The 19,423-nt window shown below is 39.5% G+C and overlaps 1 protein-coding gene across 1 annotated transcript in view; it reads right to left on the reverse strand.

Moving 5' to 3' along the window:
- Window positions 1–19,423, reverse strand: part of cant1a (calcium activated nucleotidase 1a) — a 46,862-nt gene that overhangs the window by 915 nt on the left and 26,524 nt on the right. The window contains exons 2-3 of the mRNA XM_062036296.1: window positions 13,247–13,915; window positions 1–18 (exon numbers count right to left, since the gene is read on the reverse strand). The exon at window positions 1–18 is cut by the window's left edge and continues 186 nt beyond it. Coding sequence (XP_061892280.1) covers window positions 1–18; window positions 13,247–13,892 — 664 coding nt within the window. The 5' untranslated portion in view covers window positions 13,893–13,915. The remainder of the gene's footprint in view (window positions 19–13,246; window positions 13,916–19,423) is intronic.

A 19,423-nucleotide genomic window follows, 5' to 3' on the forward strand; every position in this document is an offset into this window, starting at 1 on the left:
GCCACTCGGCTTTGAAGCCTAGCAGGAGAAGACATTCCCACCACGTTCAAACTACAACACGTCCAACGCAGACCTCTACCAAAATTAATAATCCTAAAATTATTTTATCAAAATTAAATAAGTATGGCATTGACCATTGAAAAATGGCTACATAGCTACAGCCTCTTCAGGAAAGAGAACATTAGTTTTCTATTAATCATCAAAATTAAATAAAGCAACATTTGCTTCTGAGACCCCTTATTTCTAAGCCATATAACAGATTTAAAAAATGTTTGTAAAATTGTACTAGTGTTGTCCCGATACCAATATTTTGGTACTGGTATTAAAATATTTCAGTACTTTTCTAAATAAAGCGGACCACAAAAAATGTCATTATTGGCTTTATTTTAACAAAAAATCTTACGGTACATAAAACACATGTTTCTTATTGCAAGTTTGTCCTTAAATAAAATAGTGAACATACAAGACAACTTGTCTTTTAGTAGTAAGTAAACAAACAAAGGCTCCTAATTTAGCTGCTGACATATGCAGTAACATATTGTGTCATTTATCATTCTATTAATTTGTCAACATTATTAAGGACAAGTGGTAGAAAATTAATTATTAATCCACTTGTTCATTTACTGTTACTATCTGCTTACTTTCTCTTTTCACATGTTCTATCTACACTTCTGTTAAAATGTAATAATCACTTGTTCTTCTGTTGTTTGGATGCTTTACATTAGTTTTGGATGATACCACACATTTGGGTATCAATACGATACCAAGTAGTTACAGGATCATACAATGGTCATATTCAAAGTCCTCATGTGTCCAGGGACATATTTCCTGAGTTTAAAAACATAATATAAATTAAAAAAAAAAAAGATTTTATGATGCTAAAAATATCGATTTAATCATAGTAGTATTGACTAGATACGCTCCAGTACATGGTATCACCACAATGGATGGTAGGTGTAGATCCACCAATGGCTTTTGTTTATATTGTAGCGTCCCGGAAGAGTTGGTGCTGCAGGGAATTCTGTTGTGTTGCGGTGCAAATATTCTCCCAAAACGTGTTTGTCATTGTTGTTTAGTGTGGTTTCACTATATGGCACATGTTTATGACAGTGTTGGCGTAGTCCATTCGGCCACCCTTAGTGTGACATGTTGATTAAGTATACTCTACATTCACATGTGATTAGTGTGTTCAAAGTCAAGGTTTGTCTTGACGTTGTCAACTACAGACAACATTTTACTCATCCATTTTCATGGCTCCGATATGCTGCGGTGTAAAGGGAAGCATGTAAATCTATCACGTGTTCTACAGGGACGATACTTAAAGTAATCGTACTTGATTTGTCTCCATGGAGACAAGAATTAGTGAAATTGAAGTAGTTACAACACTGCTGAATGTGGATAGACATTAGCCGCTAGCTAGCTAGTGTGGAAGGATGCAGATAGGTTCAAGAGTTCTTTCTTTTTACTTAGCCATGTTTAGAGTAACTAGTACTTTTCCTTTGTTTAGAATAGAAGAAAGTACTTTATTGATCCCTGGGGGAAATTCAGCACCACAGTTCACTCACAAAAGACAATAATAATAATAAATTATATATATATATATATATATATATATATATATATATATATATATATATATATATATATACTCTTTATTCTACCAGTCTCTCTCTGTCTTCAGATTGTCTGTTTTATGTCTCAACCTTGGAATGTGAAAACCTCCCCCATTGGTTTCTTATCAGTGTTGAGAGGGGGGGAGATGGGAGCTTTCTGTGTGTGAAAATAGTGTGTTTTTCCCTTGGAATGCCAGATCAACTAGAGCAGTGGTCCCCAACCACCGATTGGTACCGGGCCGCACAAGAAATAAATAAAAAAAATTAAAAAAAATTAAAATAAAAAGTATTTTTTTATATATTAAATCAACATAAAAAAACACAAGATACACTTACAATTAGTGCACCAACCCAAAATACCTCCCTCCCCCATTTACACTCATTCACACAAAAGGGTTGTTTCTTTCTGTTATTAATATTTGTGGTTCCTACATTATATATCAATATAGATCAATACAGTCTGTAGGGATACAAGCCGTAAGCACACATGATTGTATTTTGTTATGACAAAAAATAACCCCCCCCCCCCCCGGTCCGTGGGACAAATTTCCAAGCGTTGACCGGTCCTCAGTTACAAAAAGGTTGGGGACCACTGAACTAGAGCAGCAGATATGAATGTATTGATTAAGTTGATCTCCCAAAGCTTTGGTATAAACTTGAAAATATTCCAATTCTGTCTTGATGGTCCTTCTTACTCAGCATATATGTCATCAAAAGAACTTGGGATTGACCAGTAACTTAGATTCCCTTGGAGGAAGAACTGGTCCGACGCAACACTAGCCATGTCTTAAAGCAACCTCTTCCTGAGGGCGTTCTGCATGACACGACGGGTGGGGGACCGGTACTTTTTAGAGGCGGTATAGTACCGAATATGATTCATTAAGTATCGCGGTACTATACTAATACTGGTATAGACTTAGACTTAGACAAACTTTAATGATCCACAAGGGAAATTGTTCAACACAGTAGCTCAGTTACAATGATGGAAAGTGTAAGAATGGAAAGGACAATGCAGGTATAAATAGACTAATATAGCGTATACCGTACAACCCTAGTACTATACTAATACTGGTATACCGTACAACCCTAGATTGTACTAAGGTTGTACTTTATACCGGTACTAATAAAGTACTGGGGTACTAATGAATTAAAAACAGTACTATAACGGACATTAGGGCACGTTTTGATTGATTGATTGAAACTTTTATTAGTAGATTGTACAGTACAGTACATATTCCGTACAATTGACCACTAAATGGTAACACCCGAATAAGTTTTTCAACTTGTTTAAGTCGGGGTCCACGTAAATCAATTCATGGTAAACATGAATTGATAGTGACATGGTGACGCATGGTGACATTGCTTTTTTTTGATTGATTGATACTTTTATTAGTAGATTGCACAGTACAGTACATATTCCGTACAATTGACCACTAAATGGCAACACCCGAATAAGTTTTTCAACTTGTTTAAGTCGGGGTCTACGTAAATCAATTCATGGTAATTGCTGGTTTTACAAGCATAGGCGCATGTTAGGCAAAGCACACGCACGGAGTACTTACAAGCAGAAACCGTGTGTCGACAGAAAAGGGAGAATTAACGAACGTGGACCATGCAAATATTCTTCGGAAATGTGATTTAAAAAAAGCAAATTTGGAAAATGATACACAATGTTTTGTCGACAATTCTTGGATGTATCATCCCTATGCACCTGCAACCATGTGCTTGGACAATTTACATGAGGAACATGTAGAAACAACCCAGAGACAGTTACCGAGTAAAAAATACTGCTGGCAGCAAGTAAAACAAACAATGACAAGGAATTTGGGCGAGTCGTACAGGCCTGTGCAAGACCAATGGGTTCAGAAATGAAACTTATTCCTTGGAAATGCTGACACCGCCTGTGACCACAGGGACCGGACTTCAAGAGCAAATAGAGGAAGTGGGCAGTGTTCAAAACCAAACTGTGACAAGAAACAACATACTTGAATGCTATCTATATATTTTTTTAAATATATATGTTATTCGTTATTAGAAATAAATGTTATATTGTTGTCTATTTTTCAATTGTTGCTGCTTATTGTGAAAGGGAACACAAGCTACACTACATTCTGCCCTCCCTGAATGTTGCAATTTAGTTGGCCAAATATGTGAACAGTCCTTTGAATTAGAGACGAACAAAAACATTTGTGGTAGTTTATTGATGTTCTCTACAATGAAGTCACTGTAAAACTAAGCACACTAAGGATAGAACATTGTATACACGAAGTGCACATACATATAGGAATCATGTTTTAAAGAATAAAATAGTTTGAAATAAACTGGAGAAAATCAATAGTTATGCAGGATGAAGGTTGGCTTAATGCTGCTAGCTTAATGCTAACGTACAATGGGCCAGCTCATTGACAGCCTAACCAAAATAAGCACGGCCAATTCCAGGGTACATAGAGACAAACAATCATTCACACTCACATTCATATCTATGGACAATTTACAGCTGGGGTGTCAAACTCATTTTAGCTCAGGAGTCGCATGGAGGAAAATCTATTCCCAAGTGGGCTGTAATTGTAAAATCATGCCATGATAACTTAAAAATAAAGACAACTCCTGGTTGTTTTCTTTGTTTTACTTTGGCCAAAAATAGAACAAGCACATTACGAAAACGTAAAAATCACAACTAATCCTCTGGACAAAACACTTCAAGTATGTTGAAAAGTCTGAGGAAACAGCTTCAAAAACACAAAGAGTTTAGACTTCGTCTCAGTGTATCTACAAAGCCAGGATTAAACTTTAAGTTACAGTCTTTCTGGGATTGAACAAAAAACACTATGTAAACTCATCTAGGTATGAAATACCTCCTTTGTCACGTCCACCTATCAATCCAGTGCTAACTCAACAAACCGTAAGAAATGGAGGTAAAAACTATTCAAAAGGATTCTGGAGAAGATACGTGAATTACATTTTGGAGAAAATAACAGTGGTAAACCCACGTGAGTTTACAGACCACCTCAACAGTATTGATAAGACTGGAAACATCAAATTCACACATGAAGAGGAAATGACCTTACATTTTTTGGACATTAAAATCCACCGCAAAGATGACGGCAGTCCAAACATTACTGTTCATCCAAAACCGACACACACCGACCAATATCTACTCTGGACCTCCGAACATCCAAAGGTATGGTCCCGTTCATTTCCTCTTCATGTGTGAATTTGATGTTTCCGGTCTTGTCAATACTGTTGAGGTGGTCTGTAAGATCATGTGTGTTTACCACTGTTATTTTCTCCAAAATGTCATCCATGTATCTTCTCCAGAAGGTGGGTCTGCAGTGTATGGGTGCTGGATTGATGGCGGTGGTTTCCAGGTCTTCCATGAAGACACTTCTCAGTATTGCTGATGGAGGGTCTCCCATTGCAAAGCCCCCTTTTTGTTTTATATTATTCCTTTAAAATTGGAAGTAAGTGGGTTTTTGACAAGACTGCAAACATCAAATTCACACATGAAGAGGAAATTAACGGAACCATAACTGAGGAAATTAACGGGACCATAACTTTTTTTGGACATGAAAATCCACCGCAAAGATGACTGCAGTCAAAATCCAATCCAATCCAATCCACTTTATTTATATAGCACATTTAAAGGCCTACTGAAATTATTATTTTTTTATTTAAACGGGGATAGCAGATCCATTCTATGTGTCATACTTGATCATTTCGCGATATTGCCATATTTTTGCTGAAAGGATTTAGTAGAAAACATCGACGATAAAGTTTGCAATTTTTGGTCGCTGATAAAAAAAAGCCTTGCCTGTACCGGAAGTAGCGTGACGTCGCAGGTTGAAGGGCTCCTCACATTTCCCCATTGTTTACACCAGCAGCGAGAGCGATTCAGACCGAGAAAGCGACGATTACCCCATTAATTTGAGCGAGGATGAAAGATTTGTGGATGAGGAACGTGAGAGTGAAGGACTAGAGTGCAGTGCAGGACACATCTTTTTTCGCTCTGACCGTAACTTAGGTAAAAGGGCTCATTGGATTCCACACTTTCTCCTTTTTCTATTGTGGATCACGGATTTGTATTTTAAACCACCTCGGATACTATATCCTCTTGAAAATGAGTCGAGAACGCGAAATGGACATTCACAGTGACTTTTATCTCCACGACAATACATCGGTGAAGCACTTTAGCTGCGGAGCTAACGTGATAGCATCGTGCTTAAATGCAGATAGAAACAAAAGAAATAAGCCCCTGACTGGAAGGATAGACAGAAGATCAACAATACTACTATCAGGAGACACCGAACCAAACACTAGACCTGTAACTACACGGTTAATGCTGTGCCGCCTGTCGAAGCCTAGCAATGCTGTTGCTAACAACGCCATTGAAGCTAACATAGCTACGGGACCTCGTCAGAGCTATGATAAAAACATTAGCGCTCCACCTACGCCAGCCCTCATCTGCTCATCAACACCCGTGCTCACCTGCGTTCCAGCGATCGACGGCGCGACGAAGGACTTCACCCGATCATCGATGCGGTCGGCGGCTAGCGTCGGATAGCGCGTCTGCTATCCAAGTCAAAGTCCTCCTGGTTGTGTTGCTGCAGCCGGCCGCTAATACACCGATCCCACCTACAGCTTTCTTCTTTGCAGTCTCCATTGTTCATTAAACAAATTGCAAAAGATTCACCAACACAGATGTCCAGCATACTGTGGAATTTTGCGATGAAAACAGAGCTGTTTGTATTGGGATACAATGTGTCCGAATACTTCCGTTTCAACCATCGACGTCACGCGCATACGTCATCATACATAGACGTTTTCAACCGGAAGTTTCGCGGGAAATATTTAAAATTGCACTTTATAAGTTAACCCGGCCGTATTGGCATGTGTTGCAATGTTAAGATTTCATCATTGATATATAAACTATCAGACTGCGTGGTCGGTAGTAGTGGGTTTCACTGGGCCTTTAAACAACAAAATGTTTCCAAAGTGCTGTACAACAATATTAAAAACAATATTTAAATATTATCCTTAGCTCCACCAATGACTGAATAAAAACAAAAAATAAATACATATAAAACCAATATAAAAAACAATATAAAATAAATATGATTAAAAACGATTTTAAAGGGTAAAACCAATTGAAACAGTAAATAGAAATCAAAATTTTAAAAACAGAGGACAACAGAGGACCACACAACTCACGTAGTGTTAAAAGCCAGAGAATAAAAGTGGGTGTTAAGACGAGACTTAAAACACTCCACTGTGGGAGCAGTTTGAACATGGAGGGGCAGAGTGTTCCAGAGTTTAGGGCCAACCACAGAGAAGGCCCTGTCTCCCCTGGTTTTAAGTCTGGTCTTGGGCACTACGAGCTGGAGCTGGCTCTCGGACCTCAGAGCGCGTGCAGGATTGTAAATTTGGATGAGGTCCGAGATATAAACATTACTGTTCATCCAAAACCGACACATACCGACCAATATCTACTCTGGACCTCCGAACATCCCACAGCACACAAACTATCAGTCGTGAGGAAACTCTATGGACGGGCCAACATCATAACAGAAGAACAAGATAGAAAAAAAGAGGGGGAGAGGGGTAGCCAACCAGGTAGATTTGACAGGTCTGCCTGGTTGGCTACGCCTATAAGAACAGCTGAATGGCAACACGTCACAGTGGTCAGGTGACCCTTCTGAAGAAGACTGCAGATGACAGTCGAAATTCCATCTAAAAAAACGAAAAATATGGTCTGAATACAAGAAAATTTGAAAGAGTATAAGAATAAGAAGACATAATGAAAAATTTTGAGCAAAGGCAGGTTTTAAGTTTCATTTGGGTCGAGGAGGAGGAGCCACAGTCCCCCTTTACTGTGTATCTCTTGCTTGGCCCTGGTACACAGGTAAACCGTTTGCTTGCCTAACAGAATTGCTATTGTGACTTCCAGTGGACACATTTAGAACAGCAGTTAAAAAAAAAGAAGAAGAAAAATAAGCAGCTCATTTTTATACTTGGTAAACTCATCAGGCGGGCTGGAAAAAACCTGTTCGTACGTTCGACACCCCTGATTTACAGTCTCCAATGAAGCTTAAATGAATATTTTTGGAATGTGGGAGGAAACAGCACGGTGGTACAGGGGTTAGTGCATGTGCCTCACAATACGAATGTCCTTAGTAGTCCTGAGTTCAATCCTGGGCTCAGGATCTTTCTGTGTGGAGTTTGCATGTTTCCCCGTGACTGCGTGGGTTCCCTCCGGGTACTCCGGCTTCCTCCCACCTCCAAAAAACATGCACCTGGAGATAGGTTGATTGGCAAGACTAAATTGGCCCTAGTGTGTGAATGTGAGTGTGAATGTTGTCTGTCTATCTGTGTTGGCCCTGCGATTAGGTGGCGACTTGTCCAGTGTGTACACCGCCTTCAGCCTGAATGCAGCTGAGGTAGGCTCCAGCACCACCCGCGACCCCAAAAGGGACAAGCGGTAGAAAATGGATGGATGGATGGATGGATGGATGGTAGGAAACGGGAGTAAACCCCACAGGTACACGACGTAAGGTTAGACGTTATTGTCTGTAGTAACGTCAAAATGAGGGTAGTTCACAGTCTTGAAAAAGGAATGCCTTAATTAACTTGAAATATATTTATCTTCAACTTTCTCTCCTTTACATTTGTCAAGTGTCAACTCCGATTAGGTGCTCTGCTTACTAAATCTCTTCACTATATCACTATAAGGCATTTTCAGGGCCAACACAGAGACAACATTTCCACACTAGGGCCAATTTAGTGTTGTCAATCAGCCTATCCTATTCGCTCCCAGACTTGGTCGAACACTGCGGCAAGCCCACCGTTGCCCTCTGCAGCCCACACTGGGTAATTACACTTCACTACACCATATTCAATCAATCAATGTTTATTTATATAGCCCTAAATCACCAGTGTCTCAAAGGGCTGCACAAGTCACAACGACATCCTCGGCTCAGATCCCACATCAGGGCAAGAAAAAACTCAAATTCCCATTGCTATATTACAGGGGTGTCCAAAGTGCGGCCCAGGGGCCATGTGCGGCCCTCAAGTAATTTTTTAAGGGCCCTGCGGCACATTCTGAAAATATGATTAAAAAAAAACAAAAAACATAAAAAGTGGTATAAAAGAGCAAACAGGTGAAAAGTAACAATAAAATATTGCAATGTTGACTCCAATAACACAAAGCTGTCATGCAGGCTTTTTCTTTCTTTAAAAAATAATAATGAATCAAAATCAATGTCATGAATTATTGACCTATTCAAGGCTCCAATTACGCCACATTAAATATTCCACTCTAAGATATTTTTTGGGGAAAATGTTGCATATTTTGTGTTTCCCATATAAAAAACTAAGCTGTTTTTTAAAGAAGTGCTTAAAACGAACAAACAAAAAACATAAACAACAATACAACTTATAATTGAGGGATGGATCTGAAGTTGATCTCGAGATTATTGTGTTAAAAGTAAACAGTAAAAAAAACATTCCACTTAAACATTTTATTGGGTGAAAATATTACATATGTTGTGTTTTTTCCATAAAAAAAACAGGGTTTTCTTTGACAAAAAGAGCATACAACTTAATTTTTCAAAACCTTTATATTGACAGATAGACGTAATGTTGATCTAGAGATTTAAACCTTGAATAATAATAAAGAAAAAATACTGAATAATGACACATTTTTTAAATATTTTTTTGACCAAAACCCTTTGGGGTCCCTGGGATCAAGCCTGAATGGAGGCCTAAATGTATATTTGTTTATACATATATTGTATTGGTTTTTAAAATAAAAAATATCAAAATGGCCCCCGCTAGCTTTGATTTTTCAGTGTGCGGCCCTCAGTGGAAAAAGTTTGGACACCCCTGCTATAATACTTTACAAGGATATCTCCTGTTTTTCCCGATCTACTGACTACTTTCATCCACTTTACCGCCTAACTAGTTTACCCGACGTAGTGGTTCCGTGGAGCATTTTTTTAAAAGGATTGAAAATGGAAAAAGACGGGGGAAATATTTTTTTGGTTTTAGTAGGATATTGTTTGAGGACAAACATGAGACAAACCTCACCAATTGCTAGAAAGCCCACTGTTTAATATGTTTGTGTGTATGCTTCACTGATGAAGATTTGGTGAACATCGTTTAGTCCTACTAATTTCAGCGGTTCTTGAACTCACCATAGTGTGGACTGTGACGCAACAGTTTGTTTACATGTAAAATCTTTCCCGCCTTCTTTGTCTCATTTTGTCCACCAAACGTTTTATACTGTGCGTGAATGCGCAAAGGTGCGCTTTGTTGATGTTATTGACTTGTTGGAGTGCTAATCAGGCATATTTGGTCAGTGCATGACTACAAGCTAATCAATGCTAACATGCTATTTAGGCTAGCTGTATGTACATATTGCATCATTATGCCTCATTTGTAGCTATATTTGAGCTCATTTAATATCCTTTACTTTTATCCTCTTTGTATATAATTTAGTTTTGCATGTTTAATGACACATCATCTGTGTGTAATATTGGCTGCATTTCAGATAGTTGTTTGTGTGCCATGTTGTTCCAAACCACAGCAAACATTACCTAGCTTGCCAAAGATTATAATAACTCTTTTAAAAAAAGACAGCCTGCCGTTTCCTTTAACTTGGACACACACATCTATACCTTTGGCTATTAAAAGCCAGTCTTATCCAGGAGTTATCTCACCTTCCGAGTAGCCTCTGATTTACTAATGGTATCTAATGTTGTAAAAATGTGTAGAATAAATATTATATTTCAACATTTCTGTCAACGAACGACATAGTAATTTTGATAGTAGGCTATTATAGCTATCATAGACACATACATCATGTGTTGACTTTATTATAAGACTTATATATGGCTTTTAGTTTTTTGCGGCTCCAGACTGTATTTTTGGTCCAACATTTTGGGTTGCCGACCCCTGAGTTAACCTATTCAATTCAAAGCATTCACTGTTTGATTTTTCATCGCCTCAGACGCAGGCCAAATTAGCATAGTTTAGCCTAGATTCACTAGCTCCAAAAGAGTCACCACGCAAACGCCGGATAAACGCCGTTATGGCTTCAAGGAACAATTGCAAACTTTTCTTAGACAGGCTGTCCCTGCTAGAGGGATGTGTCCACATGTTGGAACAGAACAATTAAATACAATTAGACAGCGTGGACACGCCGGTTACCGGGGGCTGCACTAGGCGTATCTGCCATCTTATTAATTACGCACGAGAAGCCATAAGAGGGCGGGATGTACCGTGTAAAATACATTGGAAATTTGGTGCCCTCTAGGCATCTGTGTAAATGTTGCATACAGCCCTTTTAATATGCTGATAATAAAATCAGGAAGCCATGACTCGCCACAGCAAAACCTATATGAAAAACATTCAAAAAAGCAAAAGTAAAAGCACAGGCACATACTGTATAAGGCAGTGATTACAAACAACACCTTGGAGACAGACACCACAGTAGACAAACCGTATTTTGCGGACCATAGGGCGCACCGGATTATAAGGTGCACTGCCGATGAATGGTCTATTTTTTATATTTTTTCATACATTAGGCGCACCGGATTATAGGGCGCATTAAAGAATTCATATTATTATTATTTTTTTCTAATGTAAAACACTTCCTTGTGGTCTACATAACATGTAATGGTGGTTCTTTGGTCAAAATGTTGCATAGATTATGTTTTACAGATCATCTTCAAGCCGCTTACTGACAGTCGCTTCTAGATGCAGCGTTTTGTGGGCGGTCTTAATTACGTGGCTCACCTTCGGCAGCGTCTTCTCCCCGTCATCTTTGTTGTAGCGGTGTAGCGTGCAAGGACGGGAGTGGAAGAAGTGTCAAAAGATGGAGCTAACTGTTTTAATGACATTCAGACTTTACTTCAATCAATAATGGAGCAGCGTCTCCTCATCCGGAAACAACCACACCGGAAACGTGTCCCGTGAAAAAACGTCCGACCGGAACTCTAGTTCCTTGGGTGAATAATGTAAACTCACTACACCGGTATGTTTTAGCGCTTTCATGGCGAGTTTACTGACAGATATAAGTAAGAACTTCACACTACTTTATATTAGAAATGGCAACAGCAGAGGATGAATGTCCCATAACAAGGAGATAGAGAAAAAGAAGAAGCTTATCGACTAAGCTGGATTTATGCAGATCCCAAACACAGATCAGCAGGTACCAGAAGGTAAGAAAAGTTCCATAATATTGCGAAACAAAACGCTAGATAATGTCTTACCTTATACACACACCATAATAATACTAATTTGTTTAATGCGCCGACAACCCTTCAAGCGGTGTGCCTTCATAGCTTACCAAAGTTGTACTAAAACATTTTGATAGACTTTTGAGAGCCGTGTGTAATGTTCTACATTTTCAATGGAACATTTAAAATGTTGGTGTTGTTTACTTGAGACATATTGCCATCATAGTGGCAATATACACTTATCTCTTATGTTTGACTGCCATCTACTGGTCACACTTATCATTACACCATTTACCGAATAAAATAGCTTTGAGGTGGGTAAGCTCAACCAAACGTATTCCTTACATTAGGCGCACCAGGTTATAAGGCGCACTGTCGAGTTTTGAGGGTAAAAAAATGATTTTAAGTGTGCCTTATAGTCCTGAAAATACGGTACTTCACACTGAAGCCGTAATTTCTCCGTTATTATTGGTCCACAGCTAATGAGGATTTGGGTAAAATAAGGGTAGTAAGTTTTTTTGGTTGCTGTGTATTTCGCCGGCGGGAGGGTGTTAGGACTGCATGGACGTAGTAGCGGCTGAGTGCATAAAAACGGCCGCAAAATTGCCCCAAAATTATTAGATTATATATATATATATATATATATATATATATATATATATATATATATTTATATATATATATATATATATATATATATATATATACATAACAATTTTGGGAGATGGTCGGCTCAGACATGGGTTCGGTTATTCATGTTTACATTGTTTCTTATGGAGGAATTTGCTTCCATATACACCCTTTTCTACTTACCAACACTAATAAAGTTTGTAAATCAAAGTTAAATTCTACCTTTTTGCTCAAAATGTCGTTTGACTTCAACTCACAAGATGAGTTCCTAAAACAGTTTCTCACACACACACACACACACACACACACACACACACACACACACACACACACACACACACACACACACACACACACACACACACACACACACACACACACACACACACACACACACACACACACACACACACGCACACAATTGACAAAATAAAAGCATGTTTTATTGTAAGTTTATGAGCTGAAGTATATTTAGAACGATATTCAGACTTATTATTTTTGGTTTATTTCGTCAGGAAAACTAACGCCAGAACGACTCCATTGCATGCTTCCGGGCACAGCTGCATATGTCGTTGGTACCAAATATGGCGCCTCTCGTTTAGTTGTCCATACTCGGTCTATACCCGACTCTGTTATGGAATCGTTGAGAGAAGGAATGAAGTTAATTATGTATTCTACTTTTGTGATTGGGTGTTTCTGCTACTATTCATCACCAAAATGACCTCAATCAATTTTCTGTGAAATTCATTAAACAGAAGTAAAACTGACCTTTAGCTACGTTGCCGTCGCCATCCGTTAGGATGACCCAAGGTACAGCCTTGTCGCCGTGGATGTGGTAGACAATGCCCGTCCTGTCATCGACACTGTAGAGCTTCCCGTTGAACACCACTAGCTCCGACAGCTCCATGCCCCGCCCCTTCTCGGCCAGGTGGCTCTCCAACACCGTCATTTCCGCGTCCCATTCCACGGACACCTTGTCGCCGTTCTGCGACACCAAAAGGTGCCCGCGCCGCATGTAGCTGAACCACGCCAGCTTCTTTTCGCTGCGCGAGTTCGTGTCCAGGTCAGCGATGACCGCGATGCGGTAACGGGTGCCGTGCGGAGTGAATTCGGGTGGACTGAGCGGGTAGGTGTCGTTGTAGCGGGAGTCGGCCCGCGGGGGGTCGCCGCGGCTCGCCTTCCAGCTGTTGGAGCTGTAGGAGCGGGGGTGCAGGCCCGTGCTCAAGTGCAAGAGCAGCAGGACCAAGGCCAGCGAGGCGGCCGCCACCACGATGGGCCGCCACTTGAGGCGGAAACGAGGGTCCGTGGGGTTGGCCATGGTCGCCAGCATGGGGAGGCCTCCGACCGAGATGCGCAGACTGTTCATGGGCGCATTGTGCTCCTGTCGAGCCAAGTCTGCAGCTGCAGAGGGCATGGAGGACGGAGGGCTGGAGCGACCTGAAAAAAATGGACAGCAGTCAGCTTTGAGTGGCGTTTTAAGATAATTACTTGTTAATGGTAAATACTCTATTAAAAGTTAAAGTTAAAGTACCAATGATTGTCACACACACACGAGGTGTGGCAAAATTATTCCCTGCATTTGACCCATCACCCTTGATCACCCCCTGGGAGGTGAGGGGAGCAGTGAGCAGCAGCGGTGGCCACGCCCGGGAAACATTTTTGGTGATTTAACCTCCAATTCCAACCCTTGATGCTGAGTGCCAAGCAGGGAGGTAATGGGTCTCATTTTTATAGTCTTTGGTATTACTCGGCCGGGGTTTGAACTCACAATTAGTGTGTGGGTTTGAGCCTAAAAACATTTTTTTCAAATGTTACGATATGAAAAGCAGTCGGCAGGGATGGAGAAGGGCCACAGTAAATCCGGAAGTAATTGCCCGGCTAATAGGTGAACAAAAACATATTTTTACCATTGGAAACTGAAATAGAAATAATCTGTTCCCGGGTCCAACTGCCCCAGTCTATTCTAGGGAGGTAACCGTAAACGGTATAATGATAAACCACGGTAAAATTCCGAAATATTAGTAATACCGTTTAATTTTTTAATTATCAAACAACCGTCATTTATTCTTGCATTAGGCAACATTGCTCACTTCCTGGAAACGCAGAAGCTACAACGGCGCCTCTGCTCTAGTGCTGTTTGCAATGGCGTAGTTTTGTCCCAGTACCAAAATGATTCCGATACTTTTCGGTACTTTGGTACTTTTCTAAATAAAGGGGACCACAAAAAAATTGCATTATTGGTTTTATTTTAACAAAAAATCTTAGTGTACATGAAACATATGTTTTTTATTGCAAGTTTGTCCTTAAATAAAATAGTGAACATACAAGACAACTTGTCTTTTAGTAGTAAGTAAGCAGTAACATATTGTGTCATTTTCCATTCTATTATTTTGTCAAAATTATTAAGGAAAAGTGGTAGAAAATTAATTATTAATTTACTTGTTCATTTACTGTTAATATCTGCTTACTTTCAATCAATCATTCAATGTTTATTTATACTTTCTCTTTCAACATGTTCCTTCTACACTTCTGTTAAAATGTAATAATAATATAATATAAAATATAATATTCTTTTGTTGTTTGATACTTTACAATCCAATACCAAGTCGTTACAGGATCATACATTGGTCATATTCAAAGTCCTCATGTGTCCAGGGACATATTTCCTGAGTTTATAAACACAATATACATTTTTTTTAAACGAAAGATGTGATGCCAAAAAATAGACGTAATCATAGTAGTATCGACTAGATACGCTCCTGTACTTAGTATCATTACAGTGGGTGTAGATCCACCAATGGCGTTTGTTTACATTGTGACGCCAGTGAGCTATGGTGTGTAGTGAAGCATGTTTTGATTGATTGATTGAAACTTTTATTAGTAGATTGCACAGTACAGTACATATTCCGTACAATTGACCACTAAATGGTAACACCCAAATAAGTTTTTCAACTTGTTTAAGTCAGGGTCCACGTTAATCAATTCATGGTTTAGCTATTCCTCGTCCTGCAGGGATGATACCTGTAAGAAACGTACTTTATTTGTCGCCATGGAGGCGAGGATTAGTGATTTAGAAGTAGCTAAAACACTGCCGACTGCGAATGGACGTTCGCCGCCAGCTAGCTAGCCATGTCTTAAAGTTTCAGTGTTAAAACTTCACCATTATCTTTAGTTTTTAAGCCAAAATGCGTCCATTCTCCCTTTTCTGTTTACACACATTGTCTGTTTGTAAGTGATTCCGTGATTGTGCACTGCCGAACATGCTCCTCTGCTCGTAAACCATCAATAACAGAACGTGATGACGGAGGTGCGGGACCGGTACTTTTCAGAGGCGGTATAGTACCGAATATGATTCATTAGAATCGCGGTACTATACTAATACCGGTATACCGTACAACCCTACAATGGCAGTAAACAACACAAGAACCTCACTCTTGAGATGTTGCCCTTCTAGTAAATGGACAAAATCTGAAGACTGAACGTATTTTGGGTTTGTAAAGCGTGCGGAGGGTAAAATAACTGAGCATATTCAGTCCATTAGCAGAAAATGCAGGAAAAGAGTCCAGACGAAAGGAGGCAACACCAACTCTGGAACCACCATCCTCAACAATACATCGAGTGCAAGGTAAGTCAACTTGTAGCTGAATGCATGATGAAAAGTGTTTGAAAATGAACATGTCATCATTGGTCTGTCAAACGTTCTTATAGCTACACTTCATTAAGTGTTACCTAAAGTTATTTGTTATTGGGCGCTATCGATTAATAGCAAGCTTTGGCAGAGCAAAATGTACTTACGTATGTTTATGTTTTGTGCTGTTAAGGACTGCTGCTACTGTACTTTACTTTTAAAACGGTGTTAAAAACAAATCCTAGCAAAAACACTGCAAAGTGTTTTGTTTTTAGAAGAGGAACAATAAGGTTAGTGTGTCACTCCGAGGCGAGAAAGCAGCTTACGATGTCAATACAGCAGCATTAGGAAGTTACCTCTCTTTGACAATACGCCGCTGAAAACAGGCCCTTAACGGGTAGCGCTTAATAACAATATCGCATACAGGGCCGTAACTAGGATTTGACAAATACTGAGGTCAAGAATTGGTTGTCCAAGAGGAGCTTTGAAAGACTGAAATCATGGGTATCCCAGCACCATATAAGTTAAAAAGTTAAAGTACCACTGATAATCACACACACACTAGGTGTGGTGAAATTACCCTCTGCATTTGACCCATCCCCTTGTTCCACCCCCTGGAAGGTGAGGGGAGCAGTGAGCAGCAGCGGGGGCCACACTCGGGAATAATTTAGGTGATTAAACCCCTAATTCCAACCCTTGATGCTGAGTGCCAAGCAGGGAGGTAATGGGTCCCATTTTCATAGTCTTTGGTATGACTCGGCCGGGGTTTGAACTCACGACCTTCCCATCTCAGGGTGGACACTCTAACCACAAGGCTATATAAAATATATTACCTTGAGCAACTCCATTAATTTCCAGAATAACAAAAGCTTTAAATGGAGCTATAACTATCACTCATCTAACATCATTGATAATGAGCATGATTTTGTAACAGTCCACTTTTTTATTAATATCCTGAAGTTTAACATATTGAACAATTTTAACATCATTAAAACTTAAATTAAAAAAAACATTTTCAACCATAACCAGGGTTCGAACCCAAGATTGTCTGCTCTGTACTGCAAGTACTAATGATGTCCACCACAGAGCAACTGGAAGTGATCGAGGAAATTTTGCCTTTCATATTTTTAAGCAGTGCAGTGTTTTCCATAAACTGCCAAGATACCTGTGGCGGTGGGGGCGTGGCCACCATGACATCATCGAGTAATTTGCATAATTTACTACAATGATTTGATTTTCTCTAAAAAGGCTCAAAAAATGTATACTTACTAAATAACAGTTTTGTTTTAAACATCCATCCATCCATCCATTTTACAATATAATTACAACACTTTATGTACATATTTATATACAGATTTGAATAATAAGTTATTCACTGAAATATATTTATTAATTGTGGTTCTTACAAAAAATATATCTTATAAAATATAAAAGCTAAAATGTCTCAAAGCTCTGCCCCTTTAATTAGTGCATACTAAATAATTTAACTTTAGCCTACTACTACAACCATATTATTTACCAGCAACATAAAGTGAAACAGAGGCAGAGGTGTCCTGCCACAGTCAGTAACAAATAAACAGAAAACAGTAGTGGTGGTAGATAGACACAGAGCTTCATCAAACATCTGATCCACTGAACAAAGAGCTCCAAAAATCTTGAACTTTAGACTGCCATCAGTTTTACTCCCTACACTTAACCATGTGTTTCCTACTGCCTGCAGACTTTGCACCCTTTGTTATATACACATGTTGTGTTTCCAATATAAATACATTTAATAAAGTCAAATACAAATAAGGCAACAAGAGAAGTATCCTACACTTCTCTTTTGTAAAGTAAATCTGAACAGCCGATATGGGCATTTACATCAACTATATGATTTGCCTGAGAAGCTGGAGAGGACAAAAAAAAATTTTAAAAAAAAATAAATTATTTTTTATTTGTGGCGGACGTAATTCTTTCGTGGCGGGCCGCCACAAATAAATGAATGTGTGGGAAACCCTGCAGTGACAGAGCATGTCGTGGCGAGGAATACGTTTGAGGTCAAATATTATATGAAGTGCCTTGTCATTCAATAATTTACATTCTAATGTGCGTGTTATCTTCTCTCCTCCATGTGGACCAGGTAGTTCTTCGGGGGAGCAAGCGTGATGTTAGCAGCCTAAAAATCATGGTTGCATTTTTGTGAAAGCTGAAAGGGCCTTTCATTAAGGGGCCCTGCGCCAAACAGCAGCCCATTGTGTCAGTGGAGACCAGGACCACAAGTGCTTACCTCTTCGTCTCCTCCCGGCAGACCGTCGTTGACCCCGCATCGAGGTATACCTCACCAGCCCCCCACACACCTCCAGATGCTTCACCTGCTCTGAGCACAAACGACTACTGCGTAAGGCTAACCTTTAACTACGCTTTCAGGATCACGGTCCAGTCCAAAGGTGCTTGTTGATCACTAAAACCTTTATTATTAACCTATGTATGGGGCAAACCCATCCTAAGCGGTGCAAAAGCTGTGATGTAATTAACCACACTAGCAGAGTGCACTGAGGTTAAGGGTCAACCACGGTCAAAACAGACCAATGATCAAGGAATGTAGAGCCATTAGTTGCCTTGGTACACAATGACATTCTATTCTGAAAGGAAACACTCCTTAAAATACACAATGTGCTTTGTTACGTAATACCGCAGTCTGTTAATAATAGGCAACCGCAAAATTCCTGTACTAGTCGGGTTCTTAGTCTTAAAACTTTGCAGTTTGAACTGCAATCATTTAAAGCTAAGGCAGTGCTATGTTGTTGTTTTACAGTGGCTAACATACTTTTAGGCCCCTTCTACACGACGGTTATCCAGGGTAAATCCCACCTAACCTTATCCTTGTCCACACACACACAATGCTCGTTTAAGACCCCCTCCCCCCTCCGTCTGCCGGCGCAACGCAACCTTTTAGGCATGCGCGGAAAATGCGCACATCATAGTCACCTCCAGTGTTGCTTTGTGTGCAAGTTATTAAATGTAACTTATCTGACCAATATCCAGTGTTGTGGTATTTTAATTAACTGGAAACCAGTGTGCTGTGGGGCCCTATTGAAGTATTTGACATAGGGTTGCACCATTTTGAGAAAAAACCTCATTGCAATTTTCCTCTCCAAAATTGTGATGGCGATCCGATTTGCGCTTTTTATATCATACAATAAATGCATCAAACTGCAAAAATAACGAGTGAAGGAAGACATGTTACTTTTAGATCTTCAATCAACATATTCTTGTTTCAAGGTGCCACACTTTAAAAAAATATACGCAATAATTTACTTAAAAAATGTTTAGCT

The sequence above is a fragment of the Entelurus aequoreus genome, linkage group LG25 (genome assembly GCF_033978785.1).
Source record: "Entelurus aequoreus isolate RoL-2023_Sb linkage group LG25, RoL_Eaeq_v1.1, whole genome shotgun sequence".
NCBI lineage: Eukaryota > Metazoa > Chordata > Actinopteri > Syngnathiformes > Syngnathidae > Entelurus > Entelurus aequoreus.